This window comes from Coregonus clupeaformis, chromosome 39, assembly GCF_020615455.1.
Source record: "Coregonus clupeaformis isolate EN_2021a chromosome 39, ASM2061545v1, whole genome shotgun sequence".
NCBI classification, from domain to species: domain Eukaryota; kingdom Metazoa; phylum Chordata; class Actinopteri; order Salmoniformes; family Salmonidae; genus Coregonus; species Coregonus clupeaformis.
Genome location: NC_059230.1, coordinates 2952716 through 2979132, shown reverse-complemented (window position 1 = coordinate 2979132; position 26417 = coordinate 2952716). Strand labels below are relative to the sequence as shown.

General features: G+C 42.9%; 1 protein-coding gene across 1 annotated transcript in view; it reads left to right on the top strand.

Moving 5' to 3' along the window:
- LOC121574686 (fucolectin-like) overlaps positions 1 to 25210 on the top strand; it is a 32342-nt gene extending 7132 nt beyond the window's left edge. Inside the window, exons 7-8 of the mRNA XM_045211857.1 lie at positions 24615 to 24732; positions 25047 to 25210. Coding sequence (XP_045067792.1) covers positions 24615 to 24732; positions 25047 to 25072 — 144 coding nt within the window. The 3' untranslated portion in view covers positions 25073 to 25210. The remainder of the gene's footprint in view (positions 1 to 24614; positions 24733 to 25046) is intronic.
- Positions 25211 to 26417: the final 1207 nt, after the last annotated feature.

Genomic DNA, 26417 nt, shown 5'->3' with positions numbered 1-26417 from the left:
GACAAATATTTTTCTTGAATGAGTGGGATGAGAGGGATTTGCTCCAGACACCCGACAGGGCCCTCATCCCCGTCATTCGCAGCAGAAAGAAAATAAGATATCACGGAAGGAGATCATGGTGCCTGGTCAGGAGCCGGCGACAAGTGGCTAATTTGCCTTTGCCATCGATACTATTGGCCAACTTACAATCGCTTGATAATAAAGTGGACGAACTGCAAGCCTGTATATCCTACCAACGGGATATTAAAAACTGTAATATCTTATGTTTCACTGAGTCGTGGCTGAACGAAGACATTACTAACATACAGCTGGCGGGTTATACACTGTATCGGCAGGATAGAACAGCAGCCTCTGGTAAGACAAGGGGTGGCAGTCTATGTATATTTGTAAACAACAGCTGGTGCACGATATCTAAGGAAGTCTCTAGGTTTTGCTCGCCTGAGGTAGAGTATCTCATGATAAGCTGTAGACCACACTATCTACCAAGAGAGTTTTCATCTATATTCTTTGTAGCTGTCTATTTACCACCACAAACTAATGCAGGCACTAAGACCGCACTCAATGAACTGTATACGGCCATAAGCAAACAGGAAAACACACATCCAGAGGTGGCGCTCCTAGTGGCCGGGGACTTTAATGCAGGGAAACTTAAATCCATTTTACCTCATTTCTACCAGCATGTTAAATGTGCAACCAGAGGGAAAAAAACTCTAGACCACCTTTACTCCACACACAGACACGCATACAAAGCTATCCCTTGCCCTCCATTTGGCAAATCTGATTCTATTCTCCTGATTCCTGCTAAAACTAAAAGTAAAAAAGCCAAAACTAAAGCAGGAAGCACCAGTGATTCGGTCAATAGAAAAGTGATCAGATGAAGCAGATGCTAAGCTACAGGACTGTTTTGCTAGCACAGACTGGAATATGTTCCGGGATTCTTCCGATGGCATTGAGGAGTACACCACATCAGTCACTGCCTTCATCAATAAGTGCATCGATGACGTCGTCCCCACAGTGACTGTACGTACATACCACAACCAGAAGCCATGGATTACAGGCAACATCCCCAATGAGCTAAAGGGTAGAGCTGACACTTTCAAGGAGCAGGACTCTAACCCAGATGCTTATAAGAAATCCCGCTATGCCCTCCGACGAACCATCAAACAGGTAAAGCGTCAATACAGGACTAAGAAGGAATCATACTACACCGACAAAGGGAAGCACAGCCGCGAGCTGCCCAGTGATTGAGCCTACCAGACGAGCTAAATTACTTATATGCTCACTTCGAGGCAAGTGACACTGAAACATGCATGAGAGCATCAGCTGTTCCGGACGACTGTGTGATCATGCTCTCCGTAGCCGATGTGAGTAAGACCTTTAAACAGGTCAACATTCACAAGGCCGCAGAGTCAGATGGATTACTAGGACGTGTACTCGGAGCATGCGCTGACCAACTGGCAAGGGGTGGCGGTCTAAACCTGGCACAATCCCTACTGTGAAGCATGGTGGTGGCAGCATCATGCTGTGGGGATGTTTTTCAGTGGCATGGACTGGGAGACTAGTCAGGATTGAGGGAAAGATGAACGGAGCAAAGTACAGGGAGATCCTTGATGAAAACCTGCTCAGGACCTCAGACTGGGGCGAAGGTTCACCTTCCAACAGGACAACGAGCCTAAGCACACAGCCAAGACAAAGCAGGAGCCTGGACTTGAACCCAATCAAACATCTCTGGAGATACCTGAAAATAGCTGTGCAGTGACGCTCCCAATCCAACCTGGCAGGGCTTGAGAGGATCTGCAGAGAAGAATGGGAGAAACTCCCCAAATACGCCTGTGCCAAGCTTGTAGAGTCATACCCAAGAAGACGCGAGGCTGTAATTGCTGCCAAAGGAGCTTCAACAAAGTACTGAGTAAAGGGTCTGAATACTTATGTAAATGTGATATTTCAGTTTTTCTTTTCTATTTTGTAAAAATGTCTAAAAACCTGTTTTTGCTTTGTCGTTATGGGGAGTTGTTTGTAGATTGATGAGGGGAAAAAACTATCCGAATGCATTGTACTTCAATACTTCTATAGTGTGCCAATCAATCATTCATTCGTTCATGTCATCACACAGCATACGAGTCATTCATGATTGAAATGCAATCAAGCATTTTAGTTTTAAAATAAAATAAAGCGAGCCTTGAACAATAAATAAACCGTTCCATTTCGGGAATTCCATTCACGACTGAATGCTAATGTTTTTTAGTCTTTGCTCTGATAAAGGCTTAGCAAAAATATACTTTACAACAGACTCTCTGGTACGGTTTTTTAGTGTTGTTTACATTGTTCCAAACGGTCAGCAAAATGATATTGTAATCGATACAGCGCCTCTTTGGCCCAAATAATAATATGCTGGCAGCTCCTTACCTTTTTCTTGATCTCCAGTATTTTCCACAACTAGTCACATTTATTCCACACATCTGACTTTCCTTTTACCTCCTGAGCAACCTGTTAAAATTCCCCCGTTTCGAGTTTATTTGTCCTCTGCATCCATTTTGCTGTCACATATGTTACGGTGTTCAGAGTTTGTTATAACAAATGTATTGATGTGATATTATATGCTATGCTATAGGCACGGCCTGCCCGCTCATTAGGCAGGATTAGGAGGCCGCCTATGGCGGTAGATTGACGAGGGCAGCATTTTCTGAGCTAAACTGACCAAGACGCACCTGCAACAACATCACATAAAACCTCACATAATCCTGTCCAAAAACAATGACGATTTCTCTCAACCAGTGGCATATGGGCTTTTCAGGTGAGCGCTGATGCCACTCTTTGATAAGCAGTGCCCACTTTGTCAAAGGCAGGGCGCAAAATATTTTGCTTGTCCATTCCCAGCGTGCCTTTCCAGGGTGCTGTTGGAGAGACGCATCTCTGTAGTGCTCCACCAACGTTCAGTCAAAAAAATTGTCACGCTCTGGCTCCGGGACTCTGTATGTTGAGCCAGGGTGTGTTCGTTTATGTGTTCTGTTTCTATGTTGGGTGTTCTAGGTTGTCTATTTCTGTGTTTGCCTGAGTGACTCCCAATCAGAGGCAACGAGTGTCAGCTGTTCGCTGGTTGTCTCTGATTGGGAGCCATATTTAAACTGTCTGTTTTCACCTTGTGGTTGTGGGTTTTTGTTCCGTGTCGGTATTTTGTCACCACGAGTCGTGTTTTGTTTATAACTTTAACTAATTAAAGTCATGTTTGTTTCACACGCTGCGCCTTGGTCTACTCACTCATATGACGATCGTGACAGAAAAACCCACCGTAAAAGGACCAAGCAGCGTGTCCAGGAGCAGGCAGACTGGACATGGGAGGAAGCGCCAGGAAAGGAGATGGAGAGGCTGGCGATGGCCCAGGTGGGCAAATCGTGGTCCTGGGAAGACATGCTCGGGGGCAAGGGACCTTGGGGTAGGGATCAAGGCCCTGGAGAGAGGGAGCAGCGGCGTCAGCAGTGCCATCGTCGGAAGGACGAGAGGCACCCCCAATAATTTTTTAGGGGGGGGCACACGGCATGGGCGACTGGGCAGCAGGAGGCTGCCACAGGGCGAAATGGGAGACGAGGAGAGAAGGCCACCGGGTTACGGGAGCCATTGGCGAGAGGAGGGAAGGAAGTTGTAGAGGCACGGCGAGAGGTACTGAGGTGTATTGCCAGTCCGGTCCGGCCCGTTCCTGAGCCCCGTTTAAGGCCAGTGGTGTGTGTTCCCAGTACGGTCCGGCCTGTTCCTGCTCCACGCACCAAGCCTACGGTGTGCGTCGCCAGCCCTGTCCGGCCTGTCCCTGCTCCACGCACCAAGCCTACGGTGTGCGTCGTCAGCCCAGCCCGGCCTGTCCCTGCTCCACGCACCAAGCCTACGGGGTGCGTCGCCAGCCCTGTCCGGCCTGTCCCTGCTCCACGCACCAAGCCTACGGTGTGCGTCGACAGCCCAGCCCGGCCTGTCCCTGCTCCACGCACCAAACCTACGGTGTGCGTCGCCAGCCCTGTCCGGCCTGTTCCTGCTCCACGCACCAAGCCTACGGTGTGCATCGCCAGCCCTGCCCGGCCTGTTCCTGCTCCACGCACCAAGCCTACGGTGTGCGTCGCCAGCCCTGTCCGGCCTGTCCCTGCTCCACGCACCAAGCCTACGGTGTGCGTCGTCAACCCAGCCCGGCCTGTCCCTGCTCCACGCACCAAGCCTACGGGGTGCGTCGCCAGCCCTGTCCGGCCTGTCCCTGCTCCACGCACCAAGCCTACGGTGTGCGTCGTCAGCCCAGCCCGGCCTGTCCCTGCTCCACGCACCAGGTCTGCGGTGCGCGTTGCCAGCCCGGTCCGGCCTGTTCCTGCCACTCGCACCAAGTCTACGGTGCGCGTCGCCAGCCCGGCCCGGCCCGTTCCTGCCACTCGCACCAAGCCAGGGGTGCGAGTCGTCAGTCCGGCACAACCCGTGCCTGGGTCATCGGTTCCAATTCAGGTACCGCTCTACTGCTCCACTAAGGAGCTGAAACCTACCGCTCCTGCTACGTCCAGTCCAGCTCCAGCCAGCGGGGCCAGACCGGACCAGGGGCGCTATGGGGGGTTTGTTGGAGGGTGGTGGGCAAGCCCGGAGCCGGAGCCGCCGCCGAGGAGGAATGCCCACCCAGCCCTCCCCTGTTTTGCTCGTATTTAGGCGCGGTCGCAGTCCGCGCCTTTAGGGGGGGGTACTGTCACGCTCTGGCTCCGGGACTCTGTATGTTGAGCCAGGGTGTGTTCGTTTATGTGTTCTGTTTCTATGTTGGGTGTTCTAGGTTGTCTATTTCTGTGTTTGCCTGAGTGACTCCCAATCAGAGGCAACGAGTGTCAGCTGTTCGCTGGTTGTCTCTGATTGGGAGCCATATTTAAACTGTCTGTTTTCACCTTGTGGTTGTGGGTTTTTGTTCCGTGTCGGTATTTTGTCACCGTGGACTTCACGAGTCGTGTTTTGTTTATAACTTTAACTAATTAAAGTCATGTTTGTTTCACACGCTGCGCCTTGGTCTACTCACTCATACGACGATCGTGACAAAAATATTCTAACATAAATCAAGTTGCAGATAAAGGATATGGTAGAAAGAGAATGTGGCCTTTTCTGTAGCCTACAGGATGGAGATAAAATGTATGACAATGTAATGACACGGACACTTTTTACATCATGCAGGGTTCTCTGATCAAATAGCATAACCTAAATGGCACTCAATCAAATAAAACATGTGCTGTCATGTTAAATTAACAAAGCAACATATCCTAAAAACAGGACAGGTCAAAGTAAAATGGACAATCACAATTGTTGTCCAGGAGTTTCACCCCATTTCACCCCAATTTTTTGACAAGCTGATCATAGCGAAAAAGAAAATACTTCTGCATTAGCCACACGATAACATTTACATTTTAGTCATTTAGCAGACGCTCTTATCCAGAGCTATTAGGGTTAAGTGCCTTGCTCAAGGGCACATCGACAGATTTTTCACCTAGTTGGCTCAGGGATTAGAACCAGCGACCTTTCGGTTACTGGTACAACGCTCTTAACCACTAAGCTACCTGCCGCCAACTCCTGATAAAGTTGGGTAGCTGACTTTCAGAGCTTGGTCACATGAATTAGGACTAATAAAGCCTATGCAATGGCCTGTTTTACAAAAGGTGAGTCTACCACATGGATGGGCATTCATACAATTCCATTGCAGGCGGACATTGTAGGCTTCACCCTAGTAAGCACAAGCCGCCATCTTTTGGACGTATTTTTGGGGTTCTGTCTGGGAGTCGTTTTTTTTGTGTTTTACAAATGGTAGGCTTACCACATAGATGGGCATTCATAACATTCCATTTCAGGCAACACTGTAGGCTACACCTCAGTAAGCACTGACCGATGTCTTTTTTTGTTGCAGTTCCGGACCGGCCTTGATTTCCACATCCACTGACATAGATTTTTGGTCCATTTTGTCCGGTCTGCAATAGCCTTGATTTGGTCCAAACATAGACGTCTATAAATAACTTATTTTCAACTTTTATTCAGATCCAGAAATTAGCCTGATTTCAACATCAGAAAAAATTTATAATGTCAACGTCTGTAAAATACGTATTTTCAACATCATAAAATAAGTATTTTCACCTTTCATTCAGAATCTAAATTGAACCTAACTTCAAAGTCTTGGAAATACGTATTGTCAACATAATTTTGCTTACTGGGACAATTCTAGTCTCGCATATGGTGGCAGAACCGCAAAGGCCGGCCCTGGCTCTGTTGTGCCCTATTCGGACGGGATTAGCATTACTGGGGGAGGTCGGGTAATGTAATTAAGTGAATGAGCACAAAACACCACATCTGTCATTTTAGCCCTGTCCGAATCTGCCATGTCATTGTACATGGCAGGAGAGTAACAATTCCAGCCAGAAAAACCTACTGTTTTTTTTTTTTTTGAACTCCAATGTTCTGTGACAATATTAGTCACATGCGAATCGGCATCCCTGTGTTTTGAGAGAAATGTCAGGTGTTGCAATAACTGATTCGATAAATTGAACTAAGTGCTGCGCATCAGCTATATATGAATGGCCTACATGTAGCCTAGCAACTTTCACAGTGAATGCTTTGGTTTATATGTTTTCTGCATATTAATGGAATATTGTGAAATGCATCAGTAAAAAATATTGAGCCTATTTAATGCAACCCTTGCTGTTAACAGATTGCAAAGCAGCCGCAAACAACTGACCTAAACGTTTGGAAATGACAAGTTAACTTTCTCATCCATAGCCTGAAAAGGCATCTTAACTGCAATTGCACTGTTTAGCTCACACCTGAAGGCTGGTGGGCATTTAGGACATATTGCAGATCACTAACATATCCTAATGATTATGATCACACTTCTTCAATTTAAATATTATGGCGACACTATAGAAAATATGGTTTGGTTAAGCAATGAGGGGGTTATTATATGGCCGATATACCACAGCTAAGGGATGTTCTTAGGCAAGACGCAACCTGGTGCCTTATTGCTATAATAAACTGGTTACCAATATAATTATAGCGGTAAAATAAATGTTTTGTCATACTCCTGGTATACGGTCTGATATACCAAGGCTGTCAGCCAATCAGCATTCAGAACTCAAACCACCCAGTTTATAATATGGTTTATACAACAGACGTGTCTAATGCTGATTGGTTAAAACCGCATTCCAGCCGCTGTCTATTTCACAAGTTATCACTGGCTAAATCTATGATGTTAAAATGCCTATTTACTCTGTTCCATCTGACTGCGCAATCCTCATCAAATCTTATTTGCCACTTGCAAATAGTCCGGGTAGCCATGATTAGCTGTTCAGGAGTCTTATGGCTTGGGGGTAGAAGCTGTTAAGAAGCCTTTTGGACCTAGACTTGGCGCTCCGGTACTGCTTGCCGTGTGGTAGCAGAGGGAACAGTCTATGACTAGGGTGGCTGGAGTCTTTGACAATTTTGAGGGCCTTCCTCTGACACCGCCTGGTATAGAGGTCGTGGATGGCAGGAAGCTTGGCCCCAGTGATGTACTGGGCCGTACCACTACCCTCTGTAATGCCTTGCGGTTGGAGGCCGAGCAGTTGCCATACCAGGCGGTGATGCAACCAGTCAGGATGGTGCAGCTGTATAACCTTTTGAGGATCTGAGGACCCATGCCAGATCTTTTCAGTCTCCTGAGGGGGAATAGGTTTTGTCGGGCCCTCTTTACGACTGTCTTGGTGTGTTTGGACCATGTTAATTTGTTGGTGATGTGGACACCAAGGAACTTGAAGCTCTCAACCTGTTCCACTACAGCTCCGTTGATGAGAATGGGGGCGTGCTCAGTCCTGTCTTTTTTTTCATGTAGTCCACAATCATCACCTCTGTCTTGATCACGTTGAGGGAGAGGTTGTTGTCCTGGCACCACACAGCCAGGTCTCTGACCTCCTCCTTATAGGCTGTCTCATCGTTGTCGGTGATCAGGCCTACCACTGTTGTGTCATCGGCAAACTTAATGATGGTGTTGGAGTCGTGCCTGGTCACGCAGTCATGGGTGAACAGGGAGTACAGGAGGGGACTGAGCACGCACCACTGAGGGGCCCCCGTGTTGAAGATCAGCGTGGCAGATGTGTTGTTACCTACCCTTACCACCGGGGGGCGGCCTGTCAGGAAGTCCAGGATCCAGTTGCATAGGGAGGTGTTTAGTCCCAGGGTCTTTAGCTTAGTGATGAGCTTTGAGGGCACTATGGTGTTGAACGCTGAGCTGTAGTCAATGAATAACTTTGTCACGTAGGTGTTACTCTTGTCCAGGTGGGAAAGGGCAGAGTGTAGTGCAATAGAGATTGCATCATCTGTGGATCTGTTGGGGCGGTAAGCAAATTTAGTGGGTCTAGTTTTTCTAGGGTAATGGTGTTTATGTGAGCCATGACCAGCCTTTCAAAGCACTTCATGGCTACAGACGTGAGTGCTACGGGTCGGTAGTCATTTAGGCAGGTTATCTTAGTGTTTTTGGGCACAGGAACTATGGTGGTCTGCTTGACTTATGTTGGTATTACAGACTCAGTCAGGGACATGTTGAAAATGTCAGTGAAGACACTTACCAGTTGGCAAGCGCATGCTCAGAGTACACGTCCTGGTAATCTGTCTGGCCCTTCGGCCTTGTGAATGTTGACCTGCTTAAAAGTCTTACTAACATCGGCTATGGAGAGTGTGATCACATAGTCATCCGGAACAGCTGATGCTCTCATGCATGCATGTTGCTTGACTCGAAGCGAGCATAGAAGTGATTTAGCTCATCTGGTAGGCTTGTGTCACTGGGCAGCTCGCGGCTGTGCTTCCCTTTGTAGTCTGTAATAGTTTGCAAGACCTGCCATATCCGACTAGTGTCGGAGCCGGTGTAGTACGATTAAATCTTAGTCCTGTATTGACTCTTTGCCTGTTTGATGGTTCATCAGAGGGCATATTGGGATTTCTTATAAGCGTCTGGGTTAGAGTCCCGCTCCTTGAAAGCTGCAGCTCTACCCTTTTGCTCAGTGCAGATGTTGCCTATCATCCAAGGCTTCAGGTTGGGGTATGTACGCAGTGGCGGTTTTACACGGAGGCCGGGGGAGGCCCGTGCCTCCCTGGAAATGTCCCTGGCCACCCCTGTGGCCCCCCCGTGCTGACCAAATAAAAAATTATGAATTTATAACTATTTTACACGCGAGCGCCAAAAGCGGAACTAATGCAACGCTCTACACGGCAACGTTCTACACGGGTAAATTAGAGTGGCGCACCCGAAGGTCGAAGGTAAGCAAAACGATTTAATATCATAAGTGACTTGTTGTTCTTGCACATAGCCTACATGTTCCTTTTGTTCCTCACACATAAATCAAATCAAGTTTTTAAATGTCTGGTCTCGATTTGTTTAGAAATGTAATCATATCTAAGCAAACTCATCGAAGCAGAAGCAAATATCCAAATGTTAGTAGGCTATCCTTGCTAGGTCTACACAATGTTGTGATGTTAACCACGTAACTTCATCCGTCTTGGCTGTTGCATCGCGATAACAAATACATTTTTAGTAAAGTAATCAACAGGTTATCTGCCAGTGTTAAGTAGGGAGGGATGGTTAGGTAACAAAATGTAATGCATGCCCCTACGTTTTTTCTTCTTCTAATAGTTATCATGAAACGAGGAAGGGACATAAAGTCATTTTTTGCCCCAGCAAACAAAAAAGTTAGATAGAGTTTATGATTTTATTCTTTTGAATTATCTCTGCCAAACATCTATGTACTACAAATCTTCAAGCTCCACAGATGTTTTATGGCATCCACTAAACCTCTTTAGATATTTGTAAATTATACAGTGTGATACCTTTCAACGAAAGTTTATTTTATTTTTTACCAACTATGATTTTTCCTTTTGAAAACAAGCAAAGCAAGAAAAAAAGAAACAAAATCACTCCAATCATTGCACACTTGTGTCGTTCAGACTTTGCAGGTCCAGCTTTGACATGATGATCTAACTAACACTAATATTGTAACTAATATTGTAACTGAAATATGTATGATCCTATGATGAGCGATTGCTTACTTCCCTTTCACTCTTAAAAAATTACTGAAAAAAAATGTGTATAAAAAGGTATATGTAGTATATGTTTGTTTAGTGAGCATTCATGCTGTCATTTTTTCCTAATGTGAACTATGGTGGAAATGTGCTGTCCTAAATGGACTTGCCCATATATGTTGTAAAGCCTTTTTTGTACACCTGCTCATCAACTGACAGTGAAGTACACAAAGACACAGACACACACACACACACACACAGACACCTGTAATATTCTTGTTTTCATGTTGTTGCTGATATCCATCAGTGTTGTTCATATTGCTACATTGTGTTGACATGATTGTTGCTTTTAAACGAATGTTAACTTAATGTTTATTGTCTGCATCCTATTGGACTACTGGATGTTAATGTGTAACACGTTTCCCTGTTTATGTGCTTTAGCAATACTGTATGTCAATATGGTCATGCTAGTAAAGCCTCTTTTGAATTGAATTTCTTTTCTGATTTGGTTTATTTTACCTAAATGGATACAGGGTAGTGTGTTTTGTTTATAAATCACTCAGAAAGTTTTCTTTCTTAAAACAAAATGTGGAATCAACTGTCCACAGTAGTGGGGCTTCCATAAATAGGAAATGGCACATTGTTGTACCCTTTGTTGTATCCTGGAGTTTTGTTCACATTGAATATGAACCCTGTATTTGTACCCTGTACTTTTTATTTTATTTTTATTTTTTTATTTTTTCATTTTTATGGCACTATCTCTCTTGCATCTGCACTCTTGTACAAAATACGTGTTATAATAAATGTCATAGGATTTTAAAGTAAAATAAAGTTTATAATCTTTGAATATCATGTGTTGCCAGTTTTTTTATGTGTGCCCCCCTGATTAAACACTGGCCCCTCCTTGGCCCCCCTAGTAAAATGTGTCTAGAACCGCCACTGTATGTACGTACAGTCACTGTGGGGACAACGTCATCGATGCACTTATTGATGAAGGCAGTGACTGATGTGGTGTACTCCTCAATGCAATCGGAAGAATCCAGGAACACATTCCAGTCTGTGCTAGCAAAACAGTCCTGTAGCTTAGCATCTGCGTCATCTGACCACTTCCTTATTAACCGAGTCACTGGTGCTTTCTGCTTTAGTTTTTGCTTATAAGCAGGAATCAGGAGGATAGAATTATGGTCAGATTTGCCAAATGGAGAGCGAGGGAGAGCTTTGTACGCATCTCTGTGTGTGGAGTAAAGGTGCTGTAGAGTTTTTTTTCCTCTGGTTGCACATTTAACATGCTGGTAGAAATTAGGTAGGACCCAGCCAAGCAATTTCTAAACTTGATCTCCACTATAAAAACATCTACACATTATCTGACATTTAGTTTTCAACAGCAGAGATTTGTATAAACCTTTGTCTGTCTTTCCGACATTTGTAACATTGTTTCAATATTCAAATTCGATCTCCAGCTGTCCCATAGTAATGAACATGTCGGGAGTCAGGACGAAATGGACTGACAGGCAGCGTTTCTCAACAAGTCGAAATCATGAATCAGCTGAGCACATTTTCTATGCCAGGAGAAATCGCACCTCATTAGCTCATTGTTATAGATGTATCCAAATAAATGTCACTAGAAAACAGCTTAAACAAATGCAACTACTTTGCTGTTATTCTGGCTGCATTCTGGCTAATTTCCTGATTATGATCTTGTCTCATTGCTGCAACTACCCAACGGGCTCGGGAGAGGTGAAGGTCGAGTCGCCTGCCACGCCACGCATCTTAACATCCGCTCGCTTAACCCGGAAGCCAGCTGCACCAATGTGTCGGAGGAAACATTGTTCAACTGATGACCGAAGTAAGCCTGCAGGCGCACAGCCCGCAACTAGGAGTCGCTAGAGCGCGATGAGCCAAGTAAAGCCCCCCCGGCCAAACCATCCCCTAACCCGGACGAAGCTGGGCCAATTGTGCGCTGCCCTATGGGACTCCCGGTCATGGCCGGTTGTAACATAGCCTGGGATCGATCCCCAGGCTGTAGTAATGCCGCAACACTGCAATTCAGTGCCTTAGACCGCTGCGCCACTCGGGAGGACCCTGGTAGCACTTTTTTACGTGACCGTAAGTTAGACATAGTTTTCTAGCTAGCAAGCAAGGGATAAGAACCTTGCGAGCTAGTATGCGTATAAGCTTCGTCTCGGGCCTAACAACACCCGTGCCAATATATCTTCCAAACACTGGCTTCTCGGGCATTATCACTTAATTGGAAACTTGGGAACCAAGCTTGAGTTATCAGTGTAGCCCTATCACCTGGAGATGTTGAAATACTGTATCTTCATGCCTAGAATAAAAACCTCCTGGCTTCCTTCATAGCTATCAATTTGTTGGGAAAAAAAATAAAGAATTACAGGGGGCAGTTTGGAAAAAACTAATACCATCCGAATCGTCCTCTGGAATAACGGACATTCTGGAGTAATAATGCCATAACCAACATTCTCTAGTAATACTAGTTCCATGCGAATAGGTATTTGGTCACGTGCATTCGCCGCATACATGTGTCACGTAAAGAGAGCAAGGTTTGAAGGAATAGGGAATATTTTTCCTAAACAAATGAGGGACCTCGGTAACAAAACGTTTCAATCAGAAACGGCTGTAATTATGTTGCAGCTTCAGCAACACGGACAGCGCGATTAACACTTTGATGTTCTGCGGTGGTCACTGCAGCAGGGAGGAGAGTGAGACAACAGCTGCTAGTCACAGTCACTCGCTGTCTTTTGTTAATTTTAACACAGCGCAGAAAGTCTGAGCATGGCCCCGCACAATCAAATAAATTGCTGGTCGGACTCCCTCTAGTCAATTGTGTGTCTTAATTATTTAATTAAACCTTGTGCTTAAAGCACCAGACAAGCTCAGTGAATAAAGTTGATTTGATTAAAACACATAGAATGTGTCAATATATGGAAAAATAAAAGTAACTTACTTTCGAAAGAACAGACGACTCTTGGTCGACCAAGATTTGTTTTTGTCGGGGACAGCCCTACCACTGTGACCACTGTAATTGAACCAAAATTAAGAAAATCCTTGTCTATGTACAGATCGGTGAGCATAGCTTTACTATTGAGAGAGGCCGCCATCAGCAGACCTGGCTCTCAAAAGAAGACAGGCTATGTACCCACTGCCCACAAAATGAGTTGGAAACCAAACTGCACTTCCTAACCGACTGTCAACTGTATGACCATATCAGAGACAAGTATTTCCCTAAGATTAAGCTAAGCTACAGGACTGTTTTGCTAGCACAGACTGGAACATGTTCCGGGATTCTTCAGATAGCATTGAGGAGTACACCACATCAGTCACTGGCTTCATCAATAAGTGCATCGATGATGTCGTCCCCACAGTGACTGTACGTACATACCCCAACCAGAAGCCATGGATTACAGGAAACATTCACACTGAGCTAAAGGGTAGAGCTGCCGCTTTCAAGGAGCGGGACTCTAACCCGGACGCTTATAAGAAATTCCGCTATGCCCTCAGACAAACCATCAAACAGGCAAAGAGTCAATACAGGACTAAGATTTAATCGTACTACACCAGCTCTGATGCTCGTCCGATGTGGCAGGGCTTGAAAACTATTACAGACTACAAAGGGAAGCACAGCCGCGAGCTGCCCAGTGACACAAGACTTCCAGACGAGCTAAACCACTTCTATGCTCGCTTCGAGGCAAACAACACTGAAGCATGCATGATAACACCAGCTGTTCCGGATGACTATGTGATCACGCACTCCGTAGCTGATGTGAGTAAGACTTTTAAGCAGGTCAATATTCACAAGGCCGCAGGGCTAGACGGATTACCAGGACGTGTACTCCGAGCATGTGCTGACCAACAGGCAAGTGTCTTCACTGACATTTTCAACATGTCCCTGACTGAGTCTGTAATACCAACGTGTTTCAAGCAGACCACCATAGTCCCCATGCCCAAGGACTCTAAGGTAACCTGCCTAAATGACTACCGACCCGTAGCACTGACGTCTGTAGCCATGAAGTGCTTTGAAAGGCTGGTCATGGCTCACATCAACACCATTATCCCAGAAACCCTAGACCCACTCCAATTTGCATACCGCCCCAACAGATCCACAGATGATGCAATCTCTATTGCACTCCACACTGCCCTTTTCCACCTGGACAAGAGGAACACCTACGTGAGAATGCTATTCATTGACTACAGCTCAGCATTCAACACCATAGTGCCCTCAAAGCTCATCACTAAGCTAAGGATCCTGGGACTAAACACCTCCCTCTGCAATTGGATCCTGGACTTATGTAGTATATGATGAATGGTGGTCGTCATTGCTGATGAACAAAAGGAGTCTGCTCATACTGAACATTGATCATAAGGTTTATTCAGACCACAAGCTTCAGCATGAGTAACAGACTTGCAGGGTCTGGAGAGCAGTGTCCTCCAATTCTAATGGCTGCTCTAACGTCTCATCGTTTAACCCCTATTTATAAACACTGATGCCCCCTCTTCTGGCCAATCACCAGTCTCCCCTGTCTACAACCCACCCCCTGTCTGTGGTATGTGGTATTACACCTAAAACATTCCCTCTTGATACTACCATAAACAACATTCTATTTCTTCATGAAAAACATTTAACAAAGGCATAATCTTCAGATACTATATTCCCCCCTTTCGAGACGAACTAAACGTCTCGAAACCAAACAGAATAGGATTATGACTAGTAACAACTTATCTTATTGAGTATCTTTAACCTTAAACCCAAAAACATTCTCCTCTAGAATGTAAATACCTTTCTTATAAAATATGAATAACTGTTGATGAAATGTTAACACATTACTATGAATTATGAATAAATCTTTATGGAGTGTACGTACATTACTATGAATCATGAATAAATCTTTATGGAGTGTAAGAGCGAAAAACTGTCCGGCAGCCATCCATCCATATCAATCAAGACAGTAAAATTCTCTCACGGTCCCTCTGCCCCAGGCAACCACCGTCGGTACTCCAGATAACCTCATTAACCATGTAAATGCATTTGAAACTATGATGTAATTAAATACACATGTAAACAAAATCCTATCCATAAATATCCATTGTACGGCTGGTCAACCCATCGAATCGTACAATGAATCTCTCCCTTCCTAGACCTTCTCTGTCCCTAAACATTCACCGAAATAAACAAAAGCATCTAAGATCCTCATCTGCATTCAATAACATCAAACATCATTCTACTAAAATCAATACCTAAGAATATGACACAATTATGTATTACACATCAAATATGTCTATATTTCATTGCAGACACTGGAATGTAGTCCACTACACTTCATCTCCCTGTAGTGTCCTCTTCCAATGGACTTGTTGATGATGGAATCAGCCACACCCTCCTTGTTTCATCTCCTCCAGTCATATTCTCCCTTCATATTGTCTTTGTTTGAGTATTCCAATCTCCACATGTTCTCCCAAATGCTTCTGGAATGACAAGAAAATAAACGACCAAACAGTATCCTTTGCAAAACAACCACTTTCAAATTAAACCTCCATTTCACCTAAGAATTTAAAAAATTATACATAAATGATGCATGAATCACATTAACCTATCCCCCCCTTGATTCATAAATCATACTAAAATCATACTAAAAAAAAATGTTTTCCTTGAAACAATAAAAATAAAATGATCAAATAATCAAAAAGGATATTTATCCATCAGTTCCACTTGTCAATCTTTATCCAGATCAGGAACAGTCAACACCGGCATCTGAGTGTTGTCTCCAGGCACCACTTCTCCAACCTATCTCAATCTCATAACTTTCTCAAAAGTCAGTACAAACATCACACAGTGTTATCAAAGCTGAAACTAAAATCTGACCCATCACTGCCCCTACTGGCCTAACTGATCTTGCAACCAAATCCTATCAGATCTCCCAAATGTTACACCATATCATGGAAGAGGTCCCCCTTCTCCCTTAGACTCATTGTCCAATGGTAGGCTTGAAGACTATGACATGTAGCCATGTCACCCTTTTAACCCTAGATTTAGCTGTGTTCGGTGCTAACTCTCTTTTAATAGTAAAAGCCTCATATGGAAGCTTCAATGTTGACATGTAACCAAATCCTGTCCATCCCTAATGTAAGAATATAGATGCTTTATCACCCCCAAACCCCCTAAATATCTCTAAGATTCCCCATAGTCACATTGTCAGTCAAAAGCTAATCATTTAACCATCAAAGTCCTGCTTTTCTACTACCTGGTACATAAAAATTACATTATATTTGTCATCTCTAACCTTATGTTCATGCTTATCCAAAGTTATCATATAACATCCCAATATAATATTCCTATAAACATACCCCTTACCTCATATGTTTTATTATAACAACAATAACTTTTAGCCCTCAATGTTTCACCTGAATACTTCAGGTTTCCACTGTTACCTGACCTTACTTTCCATCTAACAATTCCCATTTACCCAAGAACACTTAACCCTACTGTTCTGACAACTACATTATTTTATCTGTCAATGACTGTTGCCGATACCACAGTCATGACAAAGCATAACCCTGACCCAGACCCGCTAGAGGCTGCGCAACCATCCAACACGTCCTGGGCTGGCATCCCCAACAGACATCAACCCTCAAGATTCCTCACTGATTCTTACAGAATGAGTTAATCTATCTCTAATTTCCACAACAGAGAAACGAGCAGCACTGATCAGATGCCCCCCCCCTCTGTCATCAAAATCAAAAGACCTCATCCTGCAGCCTCCATGATGAATCTCTCTTCTCCATTTCAGATTAATCTATATTGCTCTCTACAACTATCTGCTCTGCTTTTTTAACCCTATTCGTCCGTAACCTAAACCCCTGAGTCTCTCTTACTGCCTGACTGTCAAATTCCACAAGAGGAGGACGAGGAGGACGAGGAGAACGAGGAGGAGGACGAGGAGAACGAGGAGAACAGGAGAACGAGGAGGACGAGGAGGACGAGGAGGACGAGGAGAACGAGGGGGAGGAGGAGGGAGGAGGAGGAGGGAGGAAGGAGGAAGAGGAAGAGGGAAAGAGGAAGACAAGAAGGTGCTCAAAGAGGACCGAATCTGACAAATGAGATCCGCGCAACACTGGTTGACCACATTGTCAACCACGGCCTGACGCTGAGGGAGGCTGGACTGCGAGTACAGCCAAATCTAAGCCGATATACAGTGGCAAGTGTGATGAGAACATTTCGACTGGGAAAATAGGTATTGTAAAAAATATCATCATATCAAAACATCTGCACGGTTTCAGTAACTGCTTACAGTACTATATTCTATGCACTATCAGCACTTCTGTTACCTTTTCCTGTGAAATTACTGTACTATTGTATACTGTTTTTTTTCTACATAGGATTGAGGGTCAGGGATGACAAGGGGGAAGGCCTCCTATGTTCACAGAACAGCAAGAGAGGGAGATAGTAAACATGGTTTTGGCCAACAATGCTATAACACTCAAGCAGCTCCAAGCTAACATTGTCAATAGCCACGCCATTTTCAACGACATCCATCAGGTCTCAACATCAACACTGGCACGCATCCTAAAAAAAAACATATTCAAATGAAGCAAATTTATCGAGTGCCTTTCGAGCGCAATTCGAAAGGGTGAAACGACTGCGGCATGATTATGCAGAGGTATGTATTCACTTTAGCAGTGTGATCTTGCATACTGTCTCATAATCTTTTACTGTACTGTAATATGTATACTAGATCTACACTGAACTACACAATTTTGCCTGACACTGTTTTTCAGAGAGTTTTACGAATGGATGGAGAGGAGATCCAGCATGAGTTCATTTACGTAGATGAGGCTGGGTTCAACCTGACGGAACACGAAGGAGGGGAAGAAACATCATTGGCCACAGGGCTATAGTCAATGTCCCAGGGCAACGTGGGGTAATCCTTTAATTTCAGAAAGGTTGTTGTCATCCTTCCTACATTTGCTATTACCATCGTATCATTAATCCCTTCCCAAAGTTACCATTAACGTTGTTGATTTAGTTGATGAATTAAAAACCCTTAATTCCCTCTAGTGGGAAACTACCAACATCCTATTCGATTATTCCCTGTTGGAGTGACTACTGTAATAAACTTATCCTTAACTCCCTCTGTGACTGTGGAAAGTTTTACAGACTTCAAATCTTCCATTATAAGCATCACCTTACAAATTACATAGCCCTTTAACCAATAATTCTTACCCAAAACAAATTTTAATGCTTTCACTAGATAAGTACACATATTCTCCCTGATCTTTATCTGTAACCTTACGCAAAATAATCCCTTATTTGACTAAATGCAACAGCTTCTACTTCTGATCCTGCTAACAATACTTATTCTCCCTAATTATCTCTCTCTCTCTGTGAAAGAAACGTCATCATCCTAAATGGCATATTATTATTATTATTATCCTAACTCTAATAACAGTATTTTCCCCCTATAATTGATGCTGAACCCTTATAATCAAATGCGCTATATTTATGGCTTTAATAACTATCAATGTTGAAAGAGTTAAATTACTTCTCACTGTTGTTTTAATAGACTCACGTGGTGATGTCATTATTGTTACTACCTCATCCCAAAGCTCTGAACTCTTTACTTGTACTTCCATCCATCACCACTAGTGTCACTTTTTCCCCCTTTCAGTTCTACCTCTAAACTTTAAACCTTTTGATTATAACAAAAAGTACCCACAATTACCTTGATCTTCCTATTCTAAAGTGTCATTCATTACTGTTCTCTCTCTCTCTTACTACTAACTTTGAACTTAGCTTACTGTCTCAGAGTTCCTTCACCCCTAGTTCTCCTAACTTATTTTAATCTAATCTTTTCTCTCATAACATTTAAAACCTTTTCCCACTGATTTATTGACAAAATTCCTTCCCCACCAATTTTTAGAATACGTGATTGGGAATTCCCCACCTGCTTCTGACTCCTTACACAGACTTGGCAAAACCGACTAAACACCTTTTAGCCTAACCTCAAATCTCTTGGTGTAAGGATGTAACCCAGAATAACAGTCACTCTATTAAGTCTATTTTCCCAGACAGATTGTCTAACAGGCAATCTAATACATTATCATCCTTCCTATGATATTATCTTTTAAGCAAATGATTCCCAAAAACCCTACTTCTTAAAATATTCTACCAGAGAGTCAGTCATTTAGTGTGCCTCTGATCGAACACTTCAATTTACACCATACATCTCTTCCCACAATATCCTTGATATATTGTCCTAATATTAGTATGTCTATTGTAATTCCTATTTGACTTCTATAGCAGAGCTCAATTGATTCCCGAAGAGTAAACTGTTTTACTACTTCAAATCCCTATCCTAACCTAATTAGTTTATTTTACAGAGTGATATGTTTAACCTCTTTAGGCTGAACCCAGATAAGTTTTTCCCCTATTCACTATCACTTCTAATGGTCGGTTGTTTTTACTTTTAGCTATTTTCTCTTCTTCTCTAATCGATGCTATCAGCTGATACCCCCCTTCTGGATATTCTAGACACTCTAGAATATTTAGTGTTCACCTGGAGAACAGGTGATCTTGAATTGCCCCTGTATCTTCCTTAAAAATGTTCTCTTGTTTCCTCCTGACTTGTTGCTGTGGATAGGGAACATCTGGTACCCCCCTTTGACTGGTACAATTGCATTTGATATTGTTCAGTTGAAGCTGTGACAGTGATTGTTGATTTGGTTCACTCTGATTCTTCATACTTTTCTTCTTCTCCACCACCAGTTATAAGTTGTATTTGATTGAGTTTTCTTCGTCCAGTTCTTCTCGTTGTGGACCTATCAGTATTCTTCAAAAGGTTATCTTCTAAGTTCTGTTCTTAAAATATCATCTTCCATCATCTTCTGTGCCAGTCCTTGTAGGACAAACTCCTCTTGAAAATAAAGCACCTTTAATCTCCAAATCTTCATCGCTTTCTTCATCTTCAACTTCCATCAGAGATCAAATCTCTAGTATCCATTTCTTCTTTCCTCTCTTGCCACTTCCCTCTGATCACAGAGTCACCTCCACCCATGACCTCTCATCAATCACTCTCATTCTCCATCATCCTCTTCTCCTTCATCTTTCTAAACCTCCTTCTCTTCGTTTCCAGACATGTCGGTTCTTCTTACTTCTGGAGTTTTGAATTCATCTTCATCGTTGTTTCTGCTGGTACCCTATCTATTATTAATCTATATTTCTGATGCAATAATCACTCCTGGATGATTATTGTAAACTGAGAATAAACCTCCCTAAACTCTACTTTTTAAACCTATCTTATCACTGACATATTTTATCAATTTCTGTTTGAGAATGAAGGGCAACTTTTGTTTCACTTGCCGGATACCCTAGCAACACTTTAGTTAAAGGATTACCACTATGCACTATATCAACCAATGTACTGACTTTCATAGTCCTGATAATTTTTTACCCACTTGTAACAAGCCTTTCTATTCCTTTATTGTGAACTATCCTATTTTAAACTATATAGGTTATGTAGCCTTCTTCCCTGTAATTCTTAATATAACCTAACAACTCCAAATAAATCCCAATAAGTCCATTAAAAATCATGAATAATTAAAACCAATTTTTATTCCTATATCCTATGTCCCCAATTTATCCATTAGTGTTGACTATATTACCACAACCCATCAAATGCAAATAAATTAGTCAACTCCAAAGCAATCCCAACACAAAGCTTTTAACCCTTCAATGAATGATACAATTCCCATCAAATGCCAGTGATACACAGAGCATCCAAAATGCAATTTTTAATGAAATAGTATTTGCCAAGCCCATGCAAAATCGTCATAAGCTCACATATCTTGTAACAGTAACCTGTTTGATGACTTGATCCCTCCACCTCGTCACGTGATCACTTCCTGTATCTCCTCGCTCCCCCTCTCTCCTGTCTCTCATGACAAGGGACAAAAACACAAGAACAGCTTTTAGTAGTTCATGCCATCACTGAGTATTTCCAACCATTCAAAATTCATTCGTTCTACATTATTCACTCTAAGACTAAACTCAGGACTAATTATAGATCGCCCAAAAACATTTTGCTTTTAATCCGTCATTTAATTATTTAATTCACTCTATTATAATCCGTTACCATATATTTAATTTATAAATTCAATAGGTCCCAAAACAAGTTTCATCTTAACCCACCACCGTTTAAACTAGAATCATCGTGTTAAAATCTCCTTGTGCCTATTTGTTCCGTCGTCTGTGTTCCTCTGTCTCCCCCTGCAGTTTAACCAATGTGTTGTTTTACAGAATCCCACGCATGCGCAAATATCATTTTAACCTCATGCTTGAGTTGCAGCATCCCATCGTGATGCCGTCTAGTGCCGTAAAACAAAACGTTCCCTAATCTCATGCCATAAACTCCAACTCCCCCGTTCTGTAGTGTAATGTCGCAAAATTAAACACATGCCCATACATTTATTAAATAGATCGCTCCAAAACATTTCATTTAATTTTAATCGTCTTTTACCTTAATTAATTATACTCCGTCAACATATATTTGATTTATAACTTTACTACATCTCGCCAAATAGTTTCACGTTCGAACAACAGCCGTTTAACACCTAGGAGATTTTTCCCAAAATCTCTCTATTCTGTGACTATTGTCCCTTGGGGGGACCTATGACCCTTACCCATAATGCCGTGCTTTGTAGGCTTAGCACATAAACACATGTTGTAGTTTTAGCCCCGTAAAATCACACGCATGCGCACATCCCCTTAAGCCCATGCTTCCCACACAATAGACCGATAGCATTACGCTACAGCGTCACTATTTTATACGTTATACTCACACAATTACACATAACAGAGCTCACATTTGCGTAAAACTTTCAGTTCCACCACATACAAACAAGTTTAAGAGGCTTGAATCCATCGCAGTGGACCTCTAAGGTTGAGATTATCATGTAGCACGCAACACAATTAGCCTTTAGCATTAGCCTTTCGCTAACTGCGGCCTACAACATGTAACAAAACCCAGCATTGCGTTCCTTTAATTGAGTACTGTTTCGTTTGCCCTAAATTTATTCTGCCGTGAGTAAGGCTATTTAAGTGAGCGATCCCCCCCAATGCAACTATCCCGTCGAACAGAAGTTGAGCAAGCCATCCCCAATAAATTTTCAACCAAACCCCAGTCCAAGACTGACCTGAAACTCATAATGCGTTGCCAGGATTTTGGCCCACCCTGTGGTCGCCTCGTCACGAGGGCTTATCTAAACCTGCAATGCTCTAAAATTGTATACATATCTTGGCCCCGACTGTTCTTGACTTACTATTCAAGCAACACATCTCTATAAACAATTTTTAAAATTTGTATAATGATTAGCCAGACCCCAGTCATCAGCAAAAACACCACCTAAGGCACAGTCATAAGGGTACATTCCTCCAGTGTACACAAGCAGTAACAAAACCAACAACTTAGCTGTGTTTGGTCGGGTCATGACTCCAGACCGAAGTTAGCTTGAGTTAGCTTGGCGACTCCAAATGCAGCAAAGAAGGATTGCATCATCCCTCCTGGCTAGCTCGCCATTATGTAGTATATGATGAATGGTGGTCGTCATTGCTGATGAACAAAAGGAGTCTGCTCATACTGAACATTGATCATAAGGTTTATTCAGACCACAAGCTTCAGCATGAGTAACAGACTTGCAGGGTCTGGAGAGCAGTGTCCTCCAATTCTAATGGCGGCTCTAACGTCTCATCGTTTAACCCCTATTTATAAACACTGATGCCCCCTCTTCTGGCCAATCACCAGTCTCCCCTGTCTACAACCCACCCCCTGTCTGTGGTATGTGGTATTACACCTAAAACATTCCCTCTTGATACTACCATAAACAACATTCTATTTCTTCATGAAAAACATTTAACAAAGGCATAATCTTCAGATACTATACTTCCTGACGGGCCGCCCCCCGGTGGTAAGGGTAGTTAACAACACATCTGCCACACTGATCTTCAACACGGGGGCCCCTCAGGGGTGCGTGCTGTGTCCCCTACTGTACTCCCTGTTCACCCATGACTGCATGGCCAGGCACGACTCCAACACCATCATTAAGTTTGCCGACGACACAACAGTGGTAGGCCTGATCACCGACAACGATGAGACAGCCTATAGGGAGGAGGTCAGAGACCTGGCCGTGTGGTGCCAGGATAACAACCTCTCCCTCAACGTGACCAAGACAAAGGAGATGATTGTGGACTACAGGGAAAAAAAGAGGACTTAGCACGCCCCCATTCTCATCGACGGGGCTGTAGTGGAACAGGTTGAGAGCTTCAAGTTCCTTGGTGTCCACATCACCAACAAACTATCATGGTCCAAACACACCAAGACAGTTGTGAAGAGGGCACGACAAAGCCTATTCCCCCTCAGGAGACTGAAAAGATTTGGCATGGGTCCTCAGATCCTAAAAAAATTCTACAGCTGCACCATCGAGATAATCCTTACTGGTTGCATCACCGCCTGGTATGGCAACAGCTTGGCCTCCGAACGCAAGGCACTACAGAGGGTAGTGCGTACGGCCCAGTACATCACTGGGGCCAAGATTCCTGCCATCCAGGACCTCTATACCAGGCGGTGTCAGAGGAAGGCCCTCAAAAAATTGTCAAAGACTCCAGCCACCCTAGTCATAGACTGTTCTCTCTGCTACCGCACGGCAAGCGGTACCGGAGTTCCAAGTCTAGGTCCAAAAGACTTCTTAACAGCTTCTACCCCCAAGCCATAAGACTCCTGAACAGCTAATCATGGCTACCTGGACTATTTGCACTGCCCCCCCACCCCATCCTTTTGACGCTGCTGCTACTCTGTTAATTATTTATGCATAGTCACTTTAACTCTACCCACATGTACATATTACTTCAACTACCTCAACTAGCCGGTGCCCCTGCACATTGACTCTGCACCGGTACCCCCCTGTATATATAGCCTCCCTACTGTTATTTTATTTTACTTCTGCTCTTTTTTTTCTCAACACTTTTTTTTGTTGTTTTATTTTACTTTTTTATTAAAAATAAATGCACTGTTGGTTAAGGGCTGTAAGTAAGCATTTCACTGTAATGTCTACACCTGTTATATTCGGCGCATGTGGCCAATAAAATTTGATTTGATTTGATTTGATTACACAGGCCCACAAAGAATTTGAAAACAAATCCAACCTTGATAAACTCCCATATCTATTAGTTGAAATACCACAGTGTGCCACCACAGCAGCAATATTTGTGACCTGTTGCCACAAGAAAAGGGCAACCAGTGACGAACAAACACCATTGTAAATACAACCTATATTTGTCTATTTATTTTCCCTTTCATATTTAAACTATTTGCACAATATGTTACAACACTGTACATTGCCAATAGTATAGCATTTGAAATGTCTATATTTTAATACTTTTATGAGTGTGATGTTTACTGTTTATTTTTTGTTTCCCTTTTGTTTGTCTATTTCACTTACTTTGGCAATGTTAACATATGTTTCCCATGGAAAGAGAGCGAGCGAGAGAGAATAATCCAACCTCTTGTGCTTTAATTTAGCTGCATGTAGAGCTCATGAAGCAGGGTGTGTCTGACGTTCAACTGCGCTGGAGGACTCAACCAGATGGACAGATTTTCCACCGTGAGGAAGAAGAGGAGGGTGGAACCACTCAGACAGGTAACAACAAGCATATTACAGACCGTTTTCCTTATTGCAACAGACAGGCATTGAAAACATTGTACTTTTATCAGAGTTGGGGTCAATTCCATTTCAGGAAATAAACACATTTTTATTACAATTTTCCTCAATGTATTTCAATGATGAAAATGTGGAAGTGGAATATCAGTTTACATCCTGAATTGACTCAATTGAAATGGAATTATCCCTAACTCTGGGTCTTATTACCGTGTTTCCAAGTTGTTATTGTAGCGTGTGTTAGCGAGTGATATCTCAATTAGTACCTGAAAGAGTTTCTGTCATTTATTTTCCAGGTGTCTGTGGAACTGAAGGGGGCTAGCCTGGTGAGAGAATCCAAGGAGACAAAATAGTTTTAACATTGGACTGTTTTGATGACATAATCTATCTACCGTAAAACTTCAATTAAACACAGTCTCAAATACACACCTGTTTCAAATAAACTCAAGGTCTAAATGAATTGTTTACGAGGTTACCATGAATTGTTTTGGAGGTTTAATGTTTGATTTGTTACATTAAATAATTCAGTAATGACTCGAAGAAATTATGGCAATCTTCCATTTTTATTGCCAGTAAAAAAAAAATGCTAACCATTGGCTGCTAACAGCTGAGAACTGTTAGCTATAAACTGGCAAGCATAAAAACAGTCAACAACTTTGGGAATACAGACCCCCAGAAATTGGCATATTTTATTCATTTATTTAGGCCTACTAAGACAAAAGAAACGTGACACAATGTGTAAATGATAACACATTAGTGCAGGAAATTGATTAAAATACTGGAAGTGAATGCTGGAATTAAACAACTAACTATGCAAATTAGTAAAAGGTGTGTGCATTAAGTAAATTGATGCCTGGCTCAAATAGAAGCCTGCATCTAACAAAACACCAAAACACTACATAAAGAGAGACCTACATTGCCTTGCAAAAGTATTCATCCCCCTTGGCATTTTTCCTATTTTGTTGCATTACAACATGTAATTTAAATGGATTTTTATTTGGATTTCATGTAATGGACATACAAAAATAGTCAAAATTGGTGAAGTGACATGAAAAACATAACTTGCTTCAAAGAATTCAAAAAAATAAATAACGCAAAAGTGGTGCGTGCAAATGTATTCACCCCCTTTGCTATGAATCACCTAAATAAGATCTGGTGCAACCAATTACTTTCGGAAGTCACATAATTAGATAAATAAAGTCCACCTGTGTGCAATCTAAGTGTCACATGATCTCAGTATATATACACACCTGTTCTGAAAGGCCCCAGAGTCTGCAACACCACTAACCAAGGGGCACCACCAAGCAAGCGGCACCATGAAGACCAACGAGCTCTCCAAACAGGTCAGGGTCAAAGTTGTGGAGAAGTACAGATCAGGGTTGGGTTATATAAAAATATCAGGAACTTTGAACATCCCACGGAGCACCATTAAATCCATTATTTAAAAATGGAAAGAATATGGCACCACAACAAACCTGCCAAGAGAGGGCCGCCCACCAAAACTCACGGACCAGGCAAGGAGGGCATTAATCAGAGAGGCAACAAAGAGACCAAAGATAACCCTGAAGGAGCTGTAAAGCTCCACAGCGGAGATTGCAGTATCTGTCCATAGGACCATTTTAAGCCGTACACACCACAGAGCTGGAGAGTGGAGAGTGGCCAGAAAA